Source organism: Chelonia mydas, chromosome 17 (genome assembly GCF_015237465.2).
Source record: "Chelonia mydas isolate rCheMyd1 chromosome 17, rCheMyd1.pri.v2, whole genome shotgun sequence".
In the NCBI taxonomy this organism is placed as follows: domain Eukaryota; kingdom Metazoa; phylum Chordata; order Testudines; family Cheloniidae; genus Chelonia; species Chelonia mydas.
The window spans coordinates 5,582,405-5,608,285 of record NC_051257.2 but is presented as its reverse complement, the minus strand read 5'-3'; the positions used below and the strand labels follow the sequence as shown (position 1 = coordinate 5,608,285).

At 38.4% G+C, this 25,881-nt stretch overlaps 1 protein-coding gene across 1 annotated transcript in view; it reads right to left on the bottom strand.

Annotated features, from left to right (window-relative positions):
- The window catches only part of MED13 (mediator complex subunit 13), a 78,468-nt gene that overhangs the window by 37,623 nt on the left and 14,964 nt on the right, over positions 1–25,881 (bottom strand). The window contains 3 exon segments of the mRNA XM_037880840.2: positions 1,054–1,251; positions 3,156–3,301; positions 17,287–17,455. Of these exon segments, the coding sequence (XP_037736768.1) occupies positions 1,054–1,251; positions 3,156–3,301; positions 17,287–17,455 (513 nt within the window).

Below are 25,881 nucleotides of genomic sequence, written 5' to 3'. Positions count from 1 at the left end.
TGCATGGCTCACCATGAATTTGGCATTTCTTAACTCTTATAGATTTAAAAAAAAAAAAAAAAAAAAACCCACTGAAGGCAAAAAATATTCTAATCTGTACAACAAACAACATTCCCATCATGCATCAGCATCAGGGTTTAAACTCCAAGCCTTCACATTGCAGCACTTGAGGTACAGAAATAACTGCATTAGCTGGCAACATTCCAAAAGCTCTTGGCCCACAGGGCTCTGATGGGTCAAAAGGTTTCTGGTCAGAGTTTAGCTTTGGGGGGTGGGGAAGACACAGTGGACAAACCTCAATTGTTCTCTAGTGCCTTGGCCTTAATTTTAAAGCTTCTAGCAGCCATAGATGTGAAGAAAACCATGAAGATGTGACTCAAGTACTATAAACCAATGCAACCAGGTCTGCCCAAGTTTGCAGAGAACCTGAAGCAGTAACTCTCAGGAGTGAAACGCCCCTTTCACATTCATCTCACTGGGTTTAACAGATGCCAACATTGTTACTTTAACTGTCAACATTGTTAACTATTCCAGTCCCCAACTGGCATAAGAAGAAAAAAGTATATTATGAAGATCAACACAATCTACTGTGAACGACCACTCATTTTGCATAGGCCTTGAACATCACATAGTGAGACTGAAGGGGAGATGAAACTGATTTCATTTTTCTGAAGGAGCCTTAGCTTTCAAAAGTTTGGGAAGAAATACTATTCTACTCCTAGAGCAGATTTCAGGACAGAAATTGTCAATGGCCACTTATGTTCTAGCTGTAAAAGTGTTCTATAGGACCCAAAATAAGCTTCCCTTCTTACCTGCATCAGATAATTGACAAGGATTTGTCACTTATAGAATCATTTTGGCTGGTATAGCAAAACAAAGGCAGCTAAACTATTCTTCAAAACACTGTGTAACATACAGCAAAGAATAAAAGTCGGATTCAGGAATCTCTTGCATTCAAAAGTTTACAAGATCACTGTTCACCTTTAAAATAAGCCAGCTCCTACTTGGCCAGAGAATTTCAGTAAAGAAGCAACATGCATTAAAATTACATACCCACAAGGACTTCCACAGCAGCCAGAGAGTCATCTTCCCAATCCATCTCTTCTTGTTTTTCCTCAGAACCCTCCTTCAGGTTAGATGTGATAGGATAGAATTGCTTCCATTCACCAATCAGCTTTTTTGTAGATGAATCTGAGAGCTTGAATGACTGTCCTGTGAGTGTGCCATTTAATCCAAATGGACTTAGGATAACTGGATATACAAACAAATAATTTTTGGATACACCTAGAGAATGATCTGCACCTCCTCCATGACTAGGATTTCAGCCAACATCTACCACCAAATAATCCATTTTAAATGACAGGTTAGACTGCACCTCACTACAGTACAGTATAATAAGAAGACCCCTACACTCATATCTTAGAACAAGAATTTATTATACCTCATTAAAATGTATATGTACTGAAAGAAGATGCGTTATGTAAGAATTAATGTACCATAACAGTTAGAAGTTAATCCACCTGAACATCTGTGACAGAAAATTTCATCATGGATAGAAAGGAGTATGCAGCTGTCTGTGCACACAAACAGGTGAAGATGTGCAGGTAAAATGAATTTGTGGCATCCAAGAGTCTGGTTTAGCTTTCTTTGTGACAGTGTTAACTTGCTGCCCAATGGTCTACATGTGGTCATCTCCCCCTTCTGTTTGTTACAATTAAATGATGATAGAAATAGGTCAGACTGACTACACACAAGGAAATATGAGAGTCTTGCCTACATTAGGAAAGTTACCTGTTATCAATAGGCATCAGCAGTAGTGCAGTTAAACTGTTTCCGAACACAATTTAACTGCACAGAACAGGACAACCCACAGTCAGCACTATTTCTGGAACAGTATTAATAGACAAGGCTAATGTGTTCCCATATAGGATAACTAATCATAGTAGCCAGTAGAGGAGCTCATCCTCTAGAACAGGGGAGTCAAACATACAGCACACTGATCAGATCCAGCCCTCAAGCTCTCTTCCCATCTTCAAAAGGATCCAGCCTGCGCTACAGCTCAAGCTGGAACTGGAGAGGGAACTCATGGGCAAAGCCGCACAGGCACTGGAGATTCTCCTCCTTCCTGTTCACTTTCTGATCCTATTGCCATGCAACAGCTTTCTGAGATGTCACTACACAAGTTTTATACGGTCCCATATGTGATATTTTATGCAATTATTAATTAGCTAATTTACATATGACCATAAACTTAATGATATACCTAATGCATGACATTTAGGCTGAGCTGTAGGAATGCAGACAGGGCTCCCAAACATAGGAGTGTCACAGGAAATGTGCAACATAAGGTAGCCCTGTCACTGCTGCCAGAAGGCACCAGACGGACCAAGAAAGGGCTTTTTTCTTGACACACTTGCCTTGCTAACACTGCTGAGTCTGCAGGACTCGGCTCCTGCTCTTCCATCCCCCAGCCCCAACACTTGCTGCTGCCACTGATGTTGATCCCCATGGCACCAAGCTTAGAGAACAGCTGTTTCTTTACATCCCCACCCCTCTAAAATGCCAAAAGTGAAGGAGTTCCCCAAGGGGAAGGCTAATGTTTGTTTCGGGGGTGGGGAAGAGATGGGCATTCCTGCTCCCCCTAACTAAGAATGGGAATCCCTGAAGTGTTGGGGGGCAGGCAGATTACAGACAGATGGGAGTGATGGATGTACATAGAGTAAGTTAGTGGACAGGAAAGGAAAGTTTTATAGATTTATTTACTTTTCAAAAAGGTCTTTAAATGCAGTATCTAAACATCATGAGGTAAGGATTCTGCAGTTGGACTAGACCGGAAAGCTAGTTGTCTCACCACACCACAGAATGAGTTTGCCCCCCCTTCTTTAGGCCAATCGATACACAGGAAGATCGCCTTCCTTAACCTTTAGGAAAAAGGACGATGATTTAGCTGCTTCTCATCAGCTTTATCACAACGTTTAAGTTATGACAGAACCAGTGGCCAAAAATGAATGGAGCAGCATAGAGTCATACAAATCTATAAACCTACTTTTCATTGCTGCTCCCTCTCCCCCCGTTTTGGCATCAACATTCCTTTAGATCAGCTAATGAAGGATTGCTCAAGAACAAAAGTATTGAAATAAGTCACAGAAACCTACCTTGAAAAGGGCTGTTAGACTGCTGGGCAAGGGTAAGGTGTTCTTCACTAAGAAGGTATACAGGTTGGTGCTGGTTGATTTCCACACTGGTACAAACATTGCTGTCCCCATGCAAGAAAAAGGTGAAAGAGCAGGACAAGTGCTCACTGGGAAAAGAGAAAGAGAGTAAAACAAATACACAGTATTAAGGAGAATTGCTAAAGATTTTAATTTGATTGTTTTGTTAACACCTATTTATCTTCACTGACTGATAAATATTTTTGGGGGGAAATAGCTCTTTGTTAAGGATTCAACACGCTTTCCGTCAATAAAGTTGCAAGAGAGTTCACACTAAACATGTTCTTAAACATCCAGAAGGTCGATCATGTTCTTGATTTCTCTCTACAGGTAAAAGAAGGGGGGGGGGGTACAAAAAAAACACCCCAAAAGCCACGTGTTGTCATCTTTGGATGTCAAAGCAGTTAAGAAAGAAAGAAAAAAAAAAGTACAAGCTCAATCTTAAATGCAAATCCTTTGAAGATCATCTTTTAAAAAGTTGTAAAAACTTTATATTCAAAAGTTCTAATGCTGAAATAGAAAATAGGAAACATTTCCAGGCACTTGATTGAGAGCTAACTAGGAAAAAGTGATCATGGTTTTGGAATATTGAATTCAGAACACCTACAAATTCTCTTGCAGATATTACTGGACAATGCTCTTAATATTTACATATAAGCCCTAAATTTTCTCAACTGAATAACATTTTAGAAACTTCACTTCGAAGTTTCTACACTTTCAACATTTTCAATTTGACTGTGCCTTATATGGAATGCACCAAAGTCCTTTCAGGAAATTTATTTTTCAGTTTTCTGAACTCTCACTCTACTGATTTACATTTAATTTGTATATTATAAACCAAAAAAGGAAGGTCCTACCAATGAAAAGTATAAATCACAATAAAATTCCTAGTGATAAAAGAAAATGAATTCAAAACAGGTCTCCCAGTTTCTGATGCATCATGGGTCTACCCTGCTCCTTCAAAGCAAGTTGGCAGTGTTAACATGAAGGGTCTTTATAGATTAATTTAAGCCACTAAATTCTGTAAAGCTGAGATAAAACATTTAAATGCCTCCTCAATACAACTCAAATAAATTAAGACAATTTATTTAGTGTTAATACAGTGAATTAAAGAGAGAAAAAAAATCCATTATAGATAGTCAGCAATGAAACAGAAGTTTTTCTTCAGCCACACAGATCAGACCTCAGAAGCATTTCTCAATTTTTACAGGTTTTTTTTTTTTTTTTTTTTTTTTATAACCACACAATGAAATTTTGAAACTAAAACTTATTTCCTTGGATCATTTTTCATCTACATGCAACTACTTGGTCACTATTTAGTAAGATTGATAATAAAAGTGCTGAACTGCGGACACTGTTTTTTGTTTGTTTTGCTTTTAATTATGAAATACACTAATACCTAGCATGTAATTACTCTAGTTCAAAAATGCCTACCTTCTTACAATCATATGAGAGTTAGGCGGGATAAAGCACTTCTTTGGAGGTGGGGTGTATGAGATATGCTTACCTGATCACTAGGAAAGAGACAACTCAAGATCCCCGCCAACATGCCACAGGGAGAACATTTTTCCCTGCTCTGGGAAATTAAAGAATCTCTGATATGGTAGATTTAAAACAAAAAACAAACAAAAAAAATACAGGCAGTCCAACTTGTGAGCGACGGCAGCACCAACTTAACTCAAATGCCTGCAAAAAGTGAAAGCAACCAGGACAGTCATTGCTGATGCCAAAGTGAAAGACAGAACAATCATATGTTCTGAGAGAGAAATTTTCTCCTGTGCAAATTTAGGGTATCTAAGTCCCATTAAGCTGTTCAAGTCGACATGGAGAAAGGAAGTTAAGGAGACCCTTAAGAATCCACCTCAGACGCAACTGAATGAGGGTGTAAAGCCTGTCCAAAAGGAAGGTCATACCAAGCGTCTCCTAAGTCTACATTTAAGAAAACACAAGCAAGAAAAAGTAATTCAAACTGGTGCTTTATCGAAAATCCAAATGGAAAACTATTTTCACTTCATTATGTATGAATTACAATACCCTAAAGATGGCCTGATGAACCTCATTTAACAACTCCAAGGGTTCTGCAGCTCAGACTTTGCTAAGAGAAAGAAAGCTGAGTAACTCCTGCAACTCTCTCCAAGAGAGAAATTACATGTCACTAAGTCAGTGTGACAGTGCCTGCACAAGAGCCAGGTGATCAGAATACCTGAACTGGCAAGCCCAAGGAGGAGGTCTGTGCACAGTGTGCATCCTCTCCTCACCTCATGAGGTACGTTCATCTGTTAGCCTGGAGAGAGGGAATAAAAAGGAAGTTATGTCTTCTAGTTGAGAAGGCAAGCATTGAAGCACAGACACTTGGAATCTCGACATGGGAAAGAGGAAGATGTCTGGGCAGTCCTACTTGAACAGTGTTTCCACTATGCATTGTTGCAGAAAACACTTTTCTTCACCTCTTCCTTTATTAATTGTCATTTTCCAAAGTTTCTCCCTTGGAAGGTAGATAGTAGAACAGGAGACCCAGGCAAGATTCTTTCAGAAACTGAAAGACTCCTGAATCCCATCCCAGAGAGATTCAAATAGCTCCTACACTGGCTAGCTTTTGATGACCAGAAAGAAGGCTGCTAGTGTTGAACATATGGTTTGGAAGTACCAACATATTTACATACCACCTCACCTCCTTGAGATGCCATAGATTGTAGATTCATAAGCCTCTCAAGTGGGCTCCAAAACACAAGACAGATGCATTCCACTTGTGCCATCCTGGTGGGCATGGACTGAAGAAAAGAAACTTGCCACAAAACACTGAGGAGAGTCCACCACAGCAAAAACCTCCCAAAAAGAGAAGTTAGAGTGGTATCAACATTTCAGACTTTGGATTTAAGAAAATACTGAGCAGTCAGAGGACTTTGAATGGGACATATTCAGAATCTGAGAAGTGCAAACAGTCAAAGACCAAAACCCAGAAGCACATTTGAACTAACACCGTCAACCACTAAGTGGCTAATTAGCACAACTACTCAAAGCAATAAAGCTCTGACCAATGTGCTCCTACAGAAGAAATACAATGCTAGTCTGGAATCAGTTATCACACGCATCCCAGTAAAGACAAGATTTGAGTTGATAAAAAAGAGCTAGACATCTTCTTGATGAACTGCAGCCCTGTGAAGCAAGGAGTCATGTGATTAGCAGACACCACTAACTCAGGATACTGGAATCTGATCAACTAAATTCTCAGGTACAGGTTACATTTAAAAGAAAAGTCAGATGCCATAATGAAAGACACTTAGGGTCTCTTCACTTGGATAAAAAGGTGTATTTTTAAAATGTATTGGCTAACACACTTTAAAATCCTAGCGTAGACAGTGCAAGTTGTATTTTAACCCATGATAGCAGGTCATTGTGAACCCCCCCAGCCTGGAGAAAGTGGGGGCGGGGGCTGCTAAAGTGTGTTAGCTAATATGTTTTAACAATACACACCTTTTATCCAAGTGTGGAGAGGCTTGTCATAAACCAGAAGAAAGGAAAGGGGGGCCAAACAAGAAAGATTGCATTTATGCTCTGATATGTCATTTCACAACAGCTCTTCAAGCAGGAAGAGAAGGAAAAAAGGGGAGAAGCCCTGGGTGACATCCCTTACATAGACTTACTGCTGAGAGCAGCAGGCATATTATCTAAGGAAAGGAGAAAGTTTGAAGTTGTTGCTACAACTAACTGCACATGGCACAGCTGAAGACTAGACTGGACAAGCCTTGTTTTTACGTCACCCATACCGGAAGGGTGAGGAAAAAGTGGAAAATTTCCAGTAGGATGCCCAACATTACTACAGTGTTACTGCAACAATGCAAGACTGAAAGGGGGGGGGGGGGGGGGTGGAGAAAGGGAAGCTAGTTTAAACAGCTACCGAGCACCTTCAATGTGCCACACTCTTGAAAGGAGAACACCACAAAGTAACGCACTTCTGCAATTGAATATTGCACAAAACTTTGTCACGTTTCATTTAACGGAATACTGTATCATGTATTTAGTGGGGGGAAAAGGGGCACAATTTTGTAAATGCAGTTGTCCTGCAATTCTGAAGCATTACTAAGGGAGCTGAATGCCAGGCTGAGAAGTACACATCTTTTAGAGACAAACATTAACTTATTTAAAAATGCACTTTTATCTTTAATTGCAAAACTAAGAATTTTATAAAGCTAAATATACTAGAAAGCTTCTCACCATCTGATTAGCCAGTCTATCATGTTGCAGTCTTCAGAGTCACAACCAGAGAACAATTACTTACCCTTAGGCTGGGCAGCCTGAAGGGCCCAATGATTAGTCAAAGGCCTCAGGGGCTGAAGCAGGCGTTTTGGCTTCCTCCATCCATGAGATGCTGTTTGAGGCCCAACCAGGTTATAATAAATAAATAAATAAATAAATAATAATAGGCTGGAGGGGAAGATAATTACTGTTTACAATTTATCAAGAAATTTGATGACTTTTCTAAGATGAAGCTAAGGTTTGTATTTTCTCTTCTAATGTTCCAAAAAGAATAATTTTAAAGTAAAAATAAATGAAAGTGCAAGCTACAATAATAATTTTCTTCACATATTTATGATTTTAGAAAGATATATGAATCTCTGCATGTTTTGAGCAAAAATTCTAGTGCATGCAGTTATACAGAGGATAGTTACAGAATCTTAGCCGATTTGAATGAAGTGGGTTAAGTTTATATTTCTTTTTACAGAAAAATAAGCCTTTAGTTTTGCTCATATCAAAATGTGACCCATTTCTTATGTCAATTATTGGGTTAATTCTACTGAAGTTCTCATCACCAAGCTTGGATAGTATTAGGGTCAGTCCTGAACTCCGTAGACAAATATGACTGACTAATTTGAGCTTCACTTGAGTAGGAGAAGGCATTGCATTGATCACGGACTAAGATAGCAGCTTAATGTTCAACCTTATCCAAGGTCCACGATTAACTAAAAATAGCACATGAATTACCAAATTTATTATTAAAAGAGTAGGTGATCAACACTGAAGTCAACTGAGTGTTTTAAAGTTCTCTATAAAGTATATTTAGAAATATTCTGTTTAAATTTTTCTGTATTTCTCCTTCCCCGCTACTAATAAGAATTTGTACAAAACTGGATCTTTGTTTCCCCAAGAATTTTTATGTTCCTAGTGCTTTTCCCTCATCACCTGAAGTCATAATCCTATAAAACAGTGGCATCAACTAATTACTGTGGAAGTGATTTAGTACCATAAACAAATGATTATGATTTCACTGGGGTGAAGGAGGACAGGAAAAGATGTTCTCATAATATATAAAGGTTCTGTTTTTATAGAAATCTTAGTAAAGACTAAAGGGGGAGGGGGGGGAATCTAGAATTTTCATACACGTGATGTTTCTGCATCTCCAATACACCAATTTTGAAGTACCCTCCTTGATAGAAAGGCAATTTGTTCAGCTATTTCTTTACATTTATTAGTTCTTATCCAGTGCTTTATAACTTCAAAGTGCTTCACAAAAAGCAGATGCATTGGAACCTTTAATCCACTCTTCACTAAACTGCCCACTTCAAATCTGCACCAAGAGATTGGAGTCTCTCCCAGCACTAATTTAATATCAAGTGCTATAATGAGGTCTTTATGTATAATACACACACCCCGCTATAGCACATTTACCAGTAATCCATGAATATCAAAAAAAAATACAAGTAAATCACAGCTGACAAAATAAACCAACTACATTTTATCATATATCCTTGCTTTTTTTTATTTGAATTGTTTACTCACAAAATTGAGTAATTTGCAACGGGTCTCCCTGTTTAATATGAGGATTAAAGAGGTGAAATTAAGTTTACCAGTAATCTTGTATGGTATGTAATCATCATCCCCATTTTACAAATGCAGGAAGCAAACACGGAAAGATTAAGTCATTTTCTGAGGCTAGCTTCAGAAGTCAAGAGGTTCCTGTCTTCCAAGCCCACGCAAATCCCTAGAACATTCTGCCTATTTAGGGGTAGACTCTAGCGGATATGTTAAGGCTCTCCCATTAACATGCCTCTGTTTCTGAATGCAATGGAATTTGCATCACAGTAATTTGGGAGACACTGGCCAAGACCTAGAGTCCTCAGCACCAAAAGCTTTGGGGCACTTTGTCTGACAAGCAAAGTCATCATTCGCTGACAACAGCAAGTGACCAACAGTTCCAGAATGGTGTATCATACACTGGCACAAGTGTCTCCAAATAGCTACTATTAAAATGGTCTACAAGTCAGCTGCTTTTTAAATACACCAAGGAAGTTCTTTAAATAAAATAAAAAGATTTATTAGGCTTGGGTGAGATTCTATTTAAATAGCCATCTCTACAATAGGAGAGATTAGGATTTGGGGGGGGGGGGGGGGGCGGAAATGAGGAAAAACATACTCATTATATTTTTTTCTAATACAAACAACCCAAAACATACAGAAAATACATTATCAGGGTTTCTAATTGACAGGAAAAGATTACATTAATCTGTAACATAAGCATCAGAGAATAAATCTATAGGAATTACACACCTGGCCACACGCTCAACATCATATTACCCCCTCCATTTTCTTCTTGTCAGCAAAACCACAGAAGGTTTGTTGAGCTAACAGAAGAGGAGCAGCTTCCTCAAGACCACCGGCTTACCTATTCCTCCCTAGAGGAGCATTTGTGGAGAAGGTCATATGGCTACAAACCTTGCCCAAGAGGAGCCATGAATAGGTGCTTTCATACCCTGCTGGACTGATGAGGATTAGTAGCAGGGCAACGACCCCTTTGGACAGCAGCTTTCTCTGTGGCCACCCACATCTGTACGGCCCTGGGAGCACATTTTAACATCTAACTTGGCAGTTCCACTCCATTTCTACTCTATAACAACAGCCTGACAGCAAGAAATTTCCATGGCCTTAATTTGGGGTGGGAAGATGCAGGAATTTACCATTTTTTAATTTTCATAAGAGCAGTTATTATATGACTATGAAGTTGGGTTGTATGTATCAGAAGCTTACTGGATTTGTACTGTTTTTTCTTTTGCCAATTAAAAATTGTCAGCAATCATTTAGATTTGTTTGAGGTTTTTTTAAGTCTGGGTTAGCAACCCTGAAATATGGTTCAATTTTTTATTTATTTTAAAAGCTAATGCACCATCTAGTTCTCTAGGAAGAAAACACCAAGTATGAATAACCTACAATACTGCAGTACCACTTACCATGCTAATTCAATCTATTATCAATCAATTCACAATCATGCCTTTTCTTGCCCTCTGCTAGCAGTTTCTCTATCACATCAGGCTTCATATGATTTCTACCGTAAGGCCTGCTGTCCAGAAGGATGCAGTGACTATTAATAATCAGTAAGCTTTTAAAACGGCTATACTTTAATAAAATAGCTGTAACTTGTGAATATGCGTGTTTTGTGTTTCACATTCATGTTCAAACAGACTGGGAAATATAGTTGCTACTCTATGTACTGACAGGGCTCCCTATTTCTATGGCGGTAAATGTAGAACAGTAGAGAGCTGATTTTGATATAAAAGCAAACAGTTAATAGCAAAGTAAAAGCAACTTCTTGTATGGTTCAAGTAAATTATCATCATGTAGGATTGATAAAAGCTCCCTAAACAATTTCCACCAAAGTAAGGGGATGGGGGGGGGGGGTGTTGTTTTGTTTTTCCTGGGGGAACAGTGGGAGGTAGAATAAGCCTTAAAATATAAGAAATGGGTATTGAGGTGCATGTGATTTAATAACCCCAGAAGACACAGGTAATTTGTTAAAACGATCAGGGATTTAGAACAAGTTTCTGAACCTACTTTTTCAACTTAATTCCTGTTTTGAGACTTTAGTTAAATCCACCTGAAGATACTGTATTTTTGTTGTCCAAATGATTTTTTAAAATGTGGTATGCCTTCTCATAAGTAAACACTATATTTTTAAATGTGAGATGCAAATATACCCAAATACGTGTGATTATAACCAATACTTAAAAACAGTGGTTTCATGGTCATGTATCTCAAAGCCCAAAAAACAATATTAAAGCATATATTTATATTTGAGCCTTCTTTAATTATTCAGAATATAAATCTCAATTATCTCTTGATGTTCTAAATTACAGCTTTCAAATGAGGAATTTACTTTTGCTATACAAAATAAAATAGCCTGGATAGGAACACAGTTTTGGAAGACATAACCAAACACTGTTCTATCTGAGGATAAACATACCAACCTTCATTAAGTGCTCTGGCCTATTCTGGAACAAGTAAATACATTTAGTAAGGCAAGAACTATGTTCAAATAAGAAAATTCAGTATATCCACCTTTTGACACACTGGAAGTTAAGGTAATTAATATCCGTTATATGTTTATTGTATAATATTGTTTGGACATAAAACAAAGACTAAAACATGAACTCGTTGTTGAAGCAAACTAAAATCCAGAGCCATCTCATTTTTAGATTTTCCAAGTGAAGTCACAACTATTTTAACTTCTGTTAACTCAGACAAGGAAAAACTGCTTTCTTATGTCAAGTGCTAAATTTGTCTGCTAGCGGTCTCTGTAGCAACCCAATATTCCAAAGAGACATTCATGTGATCAATGCCCTCAGCTCCTGCTGTTTATCCTGCACTGTCCTACTTACAGCAGTTCTCAACTCCAGCTGTCTACAGTAAAAGGAAAAACCATCATCTGCTCTCCTGCCAGTACAGCCTCAGAGCTGCTGTAAAATTTGTTGACATTGTTTGATTAGAAGATAAACATTGTGAGAGGATTTGCATAGTAGAAAAGAGAAATTATTTCTGATACAGGGCATATTCTAAGAGTATAGAAATAAGTGAGTAATTTGGTTTCAAAACTCCAAATACTGAAGCACTAAATAAGATATAGCTAAATCCAATCCTCTGGGTATGTGCGTGTAGTCCTAACTCCCTCCATTAGGATGTGAAGGGAAGAAGAGTTAGTCCTTTGATCCCCTTGGCACTGAGATGAACTCATCCACCTATAGCCCCAACAGTATCATTCAGAGGGACCTTTCTGAAGAGGGCTGCTATCTTGGAGCTATTCCATATCTGCCAGAGATGTTGGTGGTAGACAGAAACAAGGTATGCAGCCAGGAAGGTGTGTTCAAGACCCAAACAAAGACACTCCGTCCTTACTTTAAGAAAGGTAGTCAAGACGAACCATTTCATTGCAAAAACCATTTCCCTCTAGGGTAACTGCTATTACACTGCAAATGTAACTTCTCAGCTAGGCAGCCAGCAAAAACACAACATAGCATAATGGGGCTCACCATGGCTGTAGGTGTGCGAACATACCCACAGACAATGATATCCCTTAGGTTGGTACATCTGCCCTCTTCTTTTGAGCAAGAACAGGGTGATGAAGTAAGCTGTTAGTTTCAGAGAGCTATGACATGAACACTTTCAAATCAAGATGTAGCCTAATTTTAAGCCTACGAGCCTTCATAATGTTTACATCTAGAATACTTTTTTCAAAGACTACTTATGGTTGTACAATTATGAACTTCTCTATTCTTTAGCTTACATGATGTCAAACAATATTTTTGTAAAACGTGTATTTTATTAATATCCAGTTTCCTGCATTCAGACAGTAAGATTTAAACAGGATTACCTGTTGACCTTGTGCAGCTAATTTATGTCCTACTGCTAATTTACACACACAGACACAGTTTTTTTAAGCTTGCAGTCTGTTTTCATTTTCCTATGCCTTACAACTGAGCTGCATATAGGTAGTCTCATTTTAATCAGAACTGCTCAGTCAAAAAAAAAAAAATGCAACATTTAATGATGTTGCAGTTTGTGCTGTAAAATTCAGAAAATTGTACTTATTCCTAATATTTAACAAGACCCATATCATTGTACATCAGTACTTGTTTTTAACTTTTATTTAATAAACCAAGTTAGTCCTCAATGAAGAATCATCCCTGGGGTAACATTTAACTAACAATTACTCCAATCTGATTTATTCTATGATTATGTTAAGTACCATACAATAATTATTAACAAAGGCAGACCCAATAAAATGACAAGTTTCAGAGCATTCCAACGAGAGGGAAGTAGCAGTTGTGGATTGGGAATATATAACACTCTTTTTCCTTCAAGTCTTTCATAAGGACACAGGAAGTTTTACATTTATAAAATATACATATGGCTACTTGGTTTTCTGGTGAAGAAAAATAGGGAGGCAATGTACCCTAATAGCACAGAGATTCTCACTTGTACCTTTGGCAAGACTAAAGTGATTAAACTACACACATGTGCCACCCAGAGGAAAGTTGGCTCACCTCAGTGTGTGTTTGGGGGTTTTCTTGGGAGAATGTAAAGCCTATTGCCTTAAGGCTATGTCAACAGGAGATTTGAAGGACACAAAAGTAAAGGTAAGGATATTTAAAAGGCTAATCATTTTATGTGCTTTCAGTGGCAAGACTTTTAATGAATTATTAACTTACGTAATAAAAACTATTCAATGATAGCCTTTCAAAAGGTTTATTTATTTTAGATGTCAGGTCGTAACACTTAATTTGACAGAGAGAGTATAAGCCATGCAACTGTTATTTCCTTTACCACCTACTCATTTACAACCATAGCATCATCAGCATAGGACCTTAAGGGATATATTATGAACAGATCAATCCTTATTTGGTGTTAGTTTAAACTGATTTTGCTACAGTTACACTCTGGGAACATGTACATCAGGATGCAATCATGAAAAAGAGGAGTGTAACAGTGTACAAAACTAAGAATTTGCTGAGTCAACACAAGAACCACCCCATCTACTTAAAGGGTGTGCAGCAGATCTTCGGGGGGGGGGGGGGGGGGGGGTGGAAAAATCAGTGAAAAGATGAGCTTGGTTCCTTGTCAGTCAGTCGACTATGACTGCCAGACCTACGTGAGAATACAGTTACAGAGTCTAGAGGTCTTCACTGAATACCGCTGACATTTAAATCTAAAAACTGTCAGCAAAAGCAACCAAGCTAATCCTAAACTGCCATTACAGTACACAGAAAAATCTGTCACCTAAACTAGGCCCCAAAACACATAGGGCTTTACAGATCATATGTAACAACCTGAATTGAATTTGGAAACTACTGGTAGCAAATGTATTCTATGGAGTGGTCATAAATATAAAGGGAAGGGTAAACACCTTTAAAATCCCTCCTGGCCAGAGGAAAAACCCTTCCACCTGTAAAGGGTTAAGAAGCTAGGATAACCTCGCTGGCACCTGACCAAAATGACCAATGAGGAGACAAGATACTTTCAAAGCTGGGGGGGGGGGGGGCAGGGGGGGACAAAAGGTTTTTCCTCTGTCTGTGTGATGTTCGCTCTGTCTGTGTGTTGCTTTTGCTCGGAACAGAAAAGGAATGGAGTCTTAGAACTTAGTAACTAATCTAGCTAGATATGCGTTAGATTCTGTTTTGTTTAAGTGGCTGATAAAATAAGCTACGCTGAATGGAATGTATATTCCTGTTTTTGTATCTTTTAGTAACTTAAGGTTTTGCCTAGAGGGATTCTCTATGTTTTGAATCTGATGACCCTGTAAGGTATTTACCATCCTGATTTTATAGAGGTGATTCTTTTATTTTTTCTTCAATTACAATTCTTCTTTTAAGAACCTGATTGCTTTTTCATTGTTCTTAAGATCCAAGGGTTTTGGGTCTGCGTTCACTTATGCAAACTGATGAGGATTTTTATCAAGCTTTCCCAAGAAAGGGGGTGTAGGGTTTTGGGAGGATTTGGGGGGGGGGGGGGGGGGAGACGTTTCCAAGAGGGCTCTTTTCCTTTTATATATTTGTTAGACGCTTGGTGGTGGCAGCAATGAAGTCCAAGGGCAAAAGGTAAAATATAGTTTGTACCTTGGTGAAGTTTTAACCTAAGCTGGTAAAAATAAGCTTAGGGGGTTTTCATGCAGGTCCCCACATCTGTACCCTAGAGTTCAGAGTGGGGAAGGAACCTTGACAGGAGCACAGATGTTCAATTCAAGAAGCACCACTAAGTTAGGCAGGCAGCTAAATCCCAAACTGAGGTTTCTGAATGATCTTCAAAAAGGTTTCCCCATGTAAATCATGGAGCAGTAGGCCAATCGGGAGGTCAACAGTACGGTAACTGGCAAGGTCTGGATCAGAGGCACCGTCACAAACTGCCTAGCCAGGTACACGGGAGGCGGTGGAGGCGGTGATATCTAGCAACCAGTCATGAAAAGGTATAGAGAAGTACTGCTACACCTCTCAGTAGAAGTGCTTTAAATCACAATAGTTCTGTGAATGCGGCATGCACCACATATAAATCATCCCTGTGCACGAGTGGCACTACTCTGTCATAAGTGGTCAGTCTGAATCTAGAGATGAGATAGGGAAAAAAGATACTGGAAGAGGCTGGACACAAATTTTCCTGAAAACTATTCCGTTCTTCTCACATCAAAAAGTTACTGTGCCAGGTAGCTTTCAGATTATCAGGTAGACTACTTACATTTGCCTATTGTTATCAAGGCTACATAACAATTTCTTCTTCTTCTCACACCTCTCAAAGAAATAGTACTTGATCCAGCAGAAAAAACAGTAATGACTCCTATGATTTTAGAGCTTAGTCTAGGGGTTTCCACCTACACAGCTTTTTTAAAAGAAGATTCTAGGCCTTAAAATACACTTCTCCTTATTAATCTAAGCAAGACTTTTTAAAACTAGCCACGTTATAACAGTGAAGTTGTATACTACATCCCATTTCACAGTAGTAAGGCATTTACTAGATATCAACATTATCAAGCAAAGAAGTTTAACAGAAATTGGTTAGTCAAAACTTTAGCCATTTCACTGCTGTTATACAGGTGCTTCCATTAGTTTTTCCAGCTGATACATAAAGTTAGTGATCATTACACATCACTTTGACAACTTTTACTGGATTATGGTCAAAGGTGCAATAGCATAACTGAAGACAGACTCAAATGGCCCTTGGAATTACCATTCCTCACCACTGGCCGTGCCCATAGCTCACCAAGACAACACTCACCTAACTGCTTAAAAATACACTCTTTACCAATGTTCTACAGATCCTATTGCCAGCAAACAGGAGAAAGGAAGAGGGCAAGGATGCCTCAGAGCGAGCAGAAGTTTAGGTTGAATAGTATGGAACAGAAGAGGAAAGGATGCCTACAGCTGACGGACAAATTCAAAAATTTTGAGTAGAGCACATCAGCACAGAAGAAGTAACAAACAGGCATCAGAAAAGCCTAAAATTATGAATGGAGAAAGCAGCCTACTTTCTAACCTTGTTTTGCTATTGACTGCTACGTAACATTGACAGGGTGAAGCCATTGTTTGAACCATGCTGAAAAACTGCTCCAGCCAAGATCAAAATTGTCTTTTTTCTGTCCTCATCCATGAAATTCTGTGCATCCTTCTAGTAGAACACCTTCCCACACACACACTGCTCTCTCTGGCAAAGGAGTGCTGGAAGTGGCTTCCTCTTCAAATGCCTCAGGCTAGAGAGCTATGCGTGGCTTATCCTTTTCCCAGGTCCGGTCTTTAAAATGCTCCCCAGACCCAGAAGCTACTTGCCCAGAGAAAAAGGTATCAGTGTTGTCCTTAACTCTGAAACAGGCCAGTTACATTATTTGTGTACCCCACCACCCCTTTTTTCCTATTCCTTTCTGGAAGTCTCTGCTTCACCTTTATCTACTCTCGTCCTGATTGCCCAAAAATCCATACATGGTGGGGGAAAGAAAAGCAGTACAGGAGAGATCTGCTGCTGTTTTTGAGAGGGCAGGCAAACATCAAGACATTGTCTTCTCTTTTGAGAATCAAACCTGATACCCAGTATGCAAGAACAGCAACACAGGCAGATTCTCGTATAAGGAAATTTCAACAAATGTGCAGAAGTGGGGCCCAGGAAGACACAGGACCCATGGTCCCACACCAACTTATACCACAGAGCATGCACAGAAAGTATGAGACCATGCCAATGAACCATTTCCTTCTCAGTATGCAGTTAAAAATCCACTACCCTAAGCAGTAAATTAAGCAGTGAAACAAAATTGAGAGATAAGATAGCCTACCTTTTATTTATAGGTTTTTCATCTTTCTCATAAGGCTTCACAAACCATTTCCCAATGCGCACAAAATTCCGGTTCATTAGACACCTCTCCAGCAGGTTGTGAACTGCTTTGAAAAGCAGAGTGCGACATTCGTAAGACAGTCCATTCTCCCATATGCCATCTTCCTCTTCTACAATGCAAAGGAAAAAGGAAAACCTTTATGGTGATGTTTAATTTTTATGTCTATTAACCTTTTATTCTTGAAATATGTCAACGCCAGGGTTCATTTACAGCATAAATGACATTTGCTCCACTATGAATTTCTCGAATGTCATAGAATGCAGTGGGGGGGGGGGGGGGAGGGGACGACACACTAACCACTTACAGTTAATCCAAGAAGCACGAGGCCTAAAAGTAGTTGACAACTGATCTATTAAGTAACATTCACTGTATATTTTATTAGCATAGCCAATATAAATTATCTAGAGAAACAATATTAATCTTGTTGTTTTTTCCAGAGTAAACAAATTTAAAAGATATTCAGATACATAAGAGAAATACTTAACACTGCTACAGCACAAATTGTAACACTGGCTTGCAAGTTGGCTCAGACTTTGGCTAGCATGCGCTGCTTACCTCAACAACGAATAGGCAGTTGAAAATTATGCTTATAATAAAATAAATGATAAAATAATAATAGCCTTAATGTTTATCACCATGTTGTCTAATAATCGCACTATAAAATTAAGAGCTGGAAAGAAAAACATGCTTTGGAAAACACAGCCTATCACTATTACCTGCCTTCTCCTTCTTTAACAGCAAACCTTCAAGTCTAGTCTCATAGCACAGCAAAGAAAAGAAAAGTATTTACCATCAGACAGTCAGTCTTCCTATCCACAAAAAAGCAAGATATTTAGTGGACAAATTCTGCTGTCAGACAAGTGCTTGGAAGCTGTAAGCGTCCAAACAATATCTAGTTTCAGAGTAGCAGCCGCGTTAATCTGTATCCGTAAAAAGAAAAAAAAAAGAGTACTTGTGGCACCTTAGAGACTAACCAATTTATCTGAGCATAAGCTTTCGTGAGCTACAGCTCACTTCATCGAATGCATCCAATGAAGTGAGCTGTAGCTCACGAAATCTTATGCTCTAATAAATCTGTTAGTCTCTAAAGTGCCACAAGTACTCCTTTTCAAATATCTGGCTCATGTAGCGGATAATATAACTGTTCAATGCTCAACTCTTCAAAGTCTTATGTAAGCCTCTGCCTATCTTAATAATTTGGTCTCCAATAAATTCATATTTGTTCTTCAAAAACAGAAAGAGAAAAAAAAAAACCCACCTTTCTTTACAGACAAATCAAAAGGCAAGGATCACTACCAAAAGACTAATTTAAAATTCTAGTCTGGTCATTGTCCATTCTGGTCCAGAATCAGTGCATGAAAATACTAACTGACCCTAGAAGCTTTTGCATTGGGCTGAAGTTTCTAAAACCAGCTGGCCACAAGATACAGAGCCATAATTATCACAATACATTTATTACAAGCATTTTCAGGTGGCCCTTACTGTCTCAGCACATGGATGAGATCAAGAGAAAAAAAAAATATTTCCCAGGTAAAGGTAGCAAAAATACATCATAACCTCCAGCAGCATGATAATAATAGAGAAAAGACAGGGCATCTAGATTTTTTTTTTCCTCCCCCGTTCACAACCTTTAGGGAGTCCAGACAAGAGAACTAGCATAGGTAAGGACAAGGAAATAAATTTGGCTGTGCTTTCACAACATAGCTAGGCTTGGGTATAGATTAGGTAATTCCCAATTAGAAGGTTAACAAGCAAGAACAGTCTGTCCAGCCATCCCTTTTGCTTGCCACCCTTCAGTTAGCTTACCAATGAAAATGTACCTTGCATGATGGTCAACAGAGGTCTGCCATGCAGCTGCGCCCCTCGGTGTTTTGTTTTTGTTTTAAAGACAGGGATCAGCACCTTCAGTTTCATCTTGGAGCCTATTAACAACCACTTCTGAGTACATAGAAAAATGCACTCAGAAAGGCAGGAGGAGTATTCGCTGAAATCTCAGTCCCCTTCACAAATTAGTCCCAGGGACAGCATGTTGAGAAGCTACAGAGGTAGCAAAACAACAGGTGTCTATGGCCAACATCTGTGTTTGAGTGTAAGGGCACAATGTTTTAGCCCCAGAGGAAAGGAAAGGAATTTCTGGACACGGTTTCTATCAGAGAGTCCTGAAACAATTACAAATCCAATCAGATCTACATATGGCAAGTAAATGAAGGCATCTTGCCATCTCAAAATGCTTACCACTTTTTCTTTATCTGGTATGAGTTTAAGGTAGCTACATTTAATCCAGATCCTGTTCTCTGCCAAAATACTGGAAGAGTAAAGAACTCTCTCCCCTACAGCCCCCATAACTGATAAAGATGATCATCATAAACATACTGATGACACTGAAGCAAGTTCTCACACACCAATTAGGACAAGAAGTGACAAGGGGGACAGAGAGCCCTCTGGGAAGATAAAGTTACCTATCACCCTGTTCTGGGATCCCTCCAACTGAAATAAGTAGAGCTACTTTAAAATATTTCCTCAGTCATACCATGATAAAAGCATCTCAGGGTCAACAGTACCAAAGGCTCCTGAAAGACCTAGTAATATTCCCTACCAACGAACTTTGTTAGATCAGTGTTAAGGTTACCTAATCTTGCCATGTGCCATTACAGAATTGGAGGGAGGCTAAGCATAAACCTCTGAAACCCAGGAAAGAGAATTAAGGTAATGTCACCTTAACTCAGTCCTGTTTGAGCAATGCAGCCCAACAAGTCCCTGTGAGAGCTCTCAGGACTGTACCCTCCCCAAGCACGCGGAAGACAGCACAGAGGGTGAAGAGTTGTGAGGGGAAAACCACGTGGACCTTGTCGTGAATAGAATAAAGTAAATAGAAATTTAGGTCAGGCTTAGTGAACACAAGCTAGCTAAGGCTAAACTATGCTCAAATCACTTGATCTACTAAGAACAAACCCATGACTTGCCACATAAACATCTACTAGTCTCTATCCTTCGGATTTCCTCTGCCTTCAGTTAGCTCTGACACACTTGTGTGGCACACGGTGATGTATGTGGCAGCAAACAGTTAGCACTCCCACAGCAACAGGGAAGACCATGTGGCAGAGAGGGTGCACAGCAACCAGTGAATGAGCACAGGTGTGAAGTTCTGGTGTGCACCAAGAATATGCAAGAGCGTGAACAGCATGAGGCAATTTTCTGTTCCCTTATCTTCTTGACATACCTGGTCTGCGTTTGTACACCTACCACAGTGGAGTCCTGGTCCATCACTAGTGCTCCTAGATGCTATGGTAATAAATAAATAAATAAATAAATAAAGTCTCTGGAGGCGATAGTGGTAGCCATGAAAGTACAGAGGTTTAAAACAAAACACACACCCACACCTTTCAGAAATCCACATTCTTAGATTTTTAGAACCAATAGGGCCATTGTGATCATCTATGCAAACCTCCTGCATAACAATTTGGGGTAGGGGAGAAGAATCCCCAATTCCAGTTGCACTTAAACATCTCCTCAGATGGCAACATGAGCTCTGGCAACTTGCCGCAATGACTTTCTGGATCAAGGCAGTTCGATCTAACGCAGTTAGGTTCAGTGAACATATAAGAAGAGGAATGACTAGAGAATTGTGTTGGACACTACACAGCACACCACTGGAAGTAGCTGATTTTGTTAGGGATAGATCAGGTTTGTTTCGTTTCTTCCCCCACTCTCCCACAAATGCCTGTTGAGAGCTCCAGGGAGCCGTTATATTTATGGTTGTGGGAGACTGTTGTTTGAGAGACATTACTTTAACTCTGTATTTCCTAGTCTTCAGAGGTTTAAGTTTATTAGTAACTGCTATTTAAAGAATTTCAAAAACACAGATATTTGCTTTAAAAGCCAACTAGAAAATACAGTAATCCACTAAAGAAACCAGGGTGGATAAAAATCAATGATTTAAAAAAAAATTTTTTTTAATTTAAATCGAATTTTTTTGATAAAATGCATCCAGCAATCATCCCTCCATAATGCCAACTATAAACAAACTTCAGCGCTTAGGGTGAACGATTCAAGGAATATATGTTTGCTGATGATGTTTTAGAGAAAGTCAAAACCAGTGAACTGGTGGAAATCACTTAAGCTATAAGCACTTAAGCACTTGGATTCAGAGACTGTTGAAGTGATAATTTCACTTTTAACAGCAATAGCTTCTTCTGCCGGTGTAGAAAGAATATTTTCTTCCTTTGGAATAATTCATTCCAAACTGAGAAATTATTTGAGATCTGAAAAAGCAGGAAAGCTTGTTCTTCTTTTCCAGATTATGAACAAACAGGAAAATGAAGGTGAAGACGACTGAGTTAGCTGCAGAAGCCAATATTTTAAGTTTCTCATGTTGACCTGGCTGACACAGTCAATTTAATTTGTTTTTTAAATATTTCCTTTAACTATTTTAGTTAAAAACAATTTTAACAAAAACAAACCTGATTTTAAAAAAAATTGAATGTTTAACTAAATTCAAAAATTCATACGCTTGTTTAGTTAAAATATTATATGTTTGATGATGAAGAAAAAAATCCAGAATACATAACGTTGTTGTTTTAGTTAAATAAAACAATTTACATGTCTGTCTGGTGATGTTCTCCTAACACAGCATGGCAAGAAAATCCTCCAAATATTAATGATTAACCTGTTGAACTGGAGATATTTACGAAGTCATTGGACGGTGAACTATCTGCTTCAATTACCTTTGGTAAATGAAATAACCAAACAATCATTCATTTTCTAATATAGCTGTAAAACTAACCTTAAAGTGATTTATTCTGAAAACTTTTCAGATTGTATAGTGTGTACCTTCTAAAAATGAAACCTACATCTATCTCTGAGTTGTGAAGAATATGTATTAAGGTTATACCAACCAACAAGAATGCACTTTTATGTAGAAATCCATGATTAAATCAAATCTTCCTGACTATTGATTTAAATCAAATCCACCCTGAAAGAAACAATTTACAAGTATTGGTCTGGAATAAGGGCACTGCAGTTGTTGCTCTTTACAAGTTTAACAACCACCATGTGTTATGAAAATGTTTGAGCTAAGGAGATACTTGTTTTTCTGTGTTCAGAAATATCCGAATACTTTCAGGAACGAGCATCTTACCATACATGCAGCTTTGCAGTTCAACACAGTCTGATCAAACCCTGGCAAACACAGGCAACGTAACAGAACAAACATTAACCACAAAGCTTAATGGTATTGGACTTTAACTGCACAATAAACTCTGCACCATTTCAAAGGTTAAATGGCTGATTTCTATATAGCTCTTTAAGTGATCTCAAATTTACAATAAAATCTCGTGCATCAATTACTTTTTTTAAATGGTGCTTCTAAGAACAGGTATTTCCAGTCTTTATGCCCAACTTTGTTTTGGGGTAGTAGTCTACAGATAGGGAAAGGAAAGATACAGAAATGAATCTTTGCACCTATTGCAATAATTCAGGGTCTGCATTTCAAATGGTCAAAAGCATGCTCTTGAGAAAGGGAGTTTTTTTCCCCCAACCACTTCATTTTCCTACAAATAACCACTGTCTCTTATTTTCCTCCAAAACCACTAGAAAATGTTAGTCTATCAACCATTGTTACGGCTTAAAACTACAAATGTATCCATAAGAGTGTGTCAATATCAGAATTTAGCATGCTATCAGGATTATACAAGTATTCATAACTAATCTAGTCTGCACCAACTCATTCTCGATGAAACCTTTGTTCCTTAAGGGTTGTGTCTAAAGAACAGATATCCACTAAGATCCAGTCTCAAATGAATTCTGGTATATACTAAAATCATAAAAAGAATACAGTTATGAACGTTTATAGCAAGTTTATTTGTAACAACACTAGTCAAATTCTAACATACAATCATTTCAATAGCAAATTTAGACAGCTTACGTGTGACCAGACAGCCATACTCTGCTGGGAGAGCATCTAGTTTCACCTACCACATTAAAAAATGAAGATTAAAGACCTTCATTAAAACAGACTGCATGTTACAGGCACTCTGAATCAGACCAGGATCTATTTTAAGTATTCTTTCCCTTTATCTCAAATCTTTGGCTCCAGAGAACCATTTTGCATAAAGTGGTTACTTTATTATTACTGAATAGCATGTGCAATCTTAAACAATGTTAATTAAGTATTTGTGTTATGAAAAGGTAACCCGCACCCCCAGCTCAGTCTGATATTGATTGTTGTTCAATTAATGAAAATAATTCTCCTTGGCAGGAACAAACCTAAAAGATAGATGGTGTGTGAATTATCCCTATGTTTGAATATGGTATATGTTAGTAACCTAGATTTTGAATTTCAGAACGGAATGCCTGTAGGATACGTACAAGCATTGATTATGACATGCAAGAACGAATACACTTTTAGGCCAATTCAAAATACCAATATCCAAAAGTTTCTATTCTTAAATAAGTGGATTCTAAATTGTACCACAAGTGTTCAATTTTCCAGATATCCAAATGCAAGTCATCTTTAAAAGGCCTGGGATAAGTTTAATATAAAATCTTTCTAAATAAAAGACATTGTACAAAATTTGGAGGGGGAGAGGGGGAAAAAGTACTTCGTCAGCCATATGTAAAATCTCTCTCTTTTTTTTAAAATGTACAAGCACCACAACCACATACACACACACACACACACACAAAAAACCCACCAAAAACACTTCTGGCTGAACTAAATTGTTCTGGACATTAAGAGTAAAGGAGAAGAAGGTGGATGATATTTAGTTACCTGGAGAATATTGGGTAAAACTTGATGCTTTCTGTGGGGGTCTGTTCTGCCCCCAATGGGCATGCAACTCTCATTAACATTAATGGGAGTTTATGCACAGAGGGAGAATAGACTCCTCAGTTAGGGAAATCCTGAGACAGTCTCCCAAGACTAACTATGTAGTAATAATCAAATGCAAGTGGTATGTATCTTGCAAAATAAAGGCAAATTTACATCATCTTGAAGGCATAGGGAGGACTTAATGGGTTTAAATTCAGAACAGCTTTCAAAAGTCCCTTACATACTCAGTTTAATACACCATTATATTTGTACAAATGAATGAGAAGTTTGACAGAGATTTTGGAATTAACATTCATAATTTTCATTCTAGCTTCAACAGTGCCAGGCTTCTCTTTAAACAGTTCTTAAGACAAGGCTAAAAACACAGATCTGAACTCTCTTTACTGCATAGCCTCCACTGTTGCTGTCTTTTGTGGAGCAATACAGGTCCCAGTTTTCCTAGTTTAGGCACATTCTAGAAGAGCACTTTGTGGAAACAGATTAAACAAGTTGCTAATGTTTGCCCAGACAACAGCAGGTTGCAGTTTTAGAAATGATCCAACAGATATCACCTTCTTCATGCCAAGAGAAGAACAAAAACCACACACACAGTCCCAGGTGTTTTCATTAAGTTTTGAGTAATTGGGGCATTTGCTATGTGATTGTACAGTGCCTAGAACGATGGGGGCCAAATCTAGTTAAGACCTCTAGAAGCTACCACAAGACAAACAGCAGGAACAGGAAGTCAAGCTAGCACAGACACCAGAAAAATCTTAACCCCAAGTATATAGAGCACTCAAGTCAAACTCCAATGTTGTTCTCTGTATAGAGGAACTGCTCAGCTGGTTTAAGTTTCTAGAATTTATGTTTTATGGGGATACAAAGTTCTGTTTGCCATGAAAATTAAGTTTCTTCAATTAAAAATAGTCATAATCGCTATAAATCGCTGAAATATTTCTCTTTTGAAACTTTAACCTAGTTGTTTGGACTGGCTGCCTTCCTTCTTCATCAGGCGATCAACTGGTGAAGAAACACATTTCCTCTTTTCAATTCTACCAAAATACTAACTCTGACATTCTCAGATGAAAATAGTTCAAGGCATTAACGACCTTGAGAGATGTTCCATAGATCCTAATAAAAAAGTTATTTAATCTTTGCACCTGCAATTGTCTTTGGAAACGAACAAAAGATTGGTTCTATGAAAGAAGTTACCCCTCATTGATGGAATAAGCACAGAAAGAAGCAAAGCACGGAGCAGCAGTCTCTGCCAGGACAATAGCAAAATTTGGCAAGACTTTGTTTGAAGGAAACCTGCAGCAAATCCTTTACCAAAAATCACCACTCTCAAAAGTCATGAATCAGGCCCCCAAACTTCATGAGAGTGTCTTAAAAAAAAAACCCCCAAAAAAATCTTCTGGTTTTTGAGCCTTTGAGGTGCACTCATCAAAATTTCAAGCTTTTCTCTGCAACCACGAGGGCAAGAAACAACCCCTTTTTCTCCTTCTTAAATGAATGCTGAGATCACCACATCACCTGTCACCAGGAACTGTGGCTTTAAGTAATAAAATATCATGAGGGCTGGCAACGCTGCTTTGCTGGAGGTTTTTTAAACCAATCTTACCCTTCTACTCTCAGAAGCACAGCATGAAGAAAAAGAACCTCAAGCCCAAGGACATGAAAACTGCCATCCAGCAGACTACAGCCTGAAAGGATGCTGGTTTCCAGGA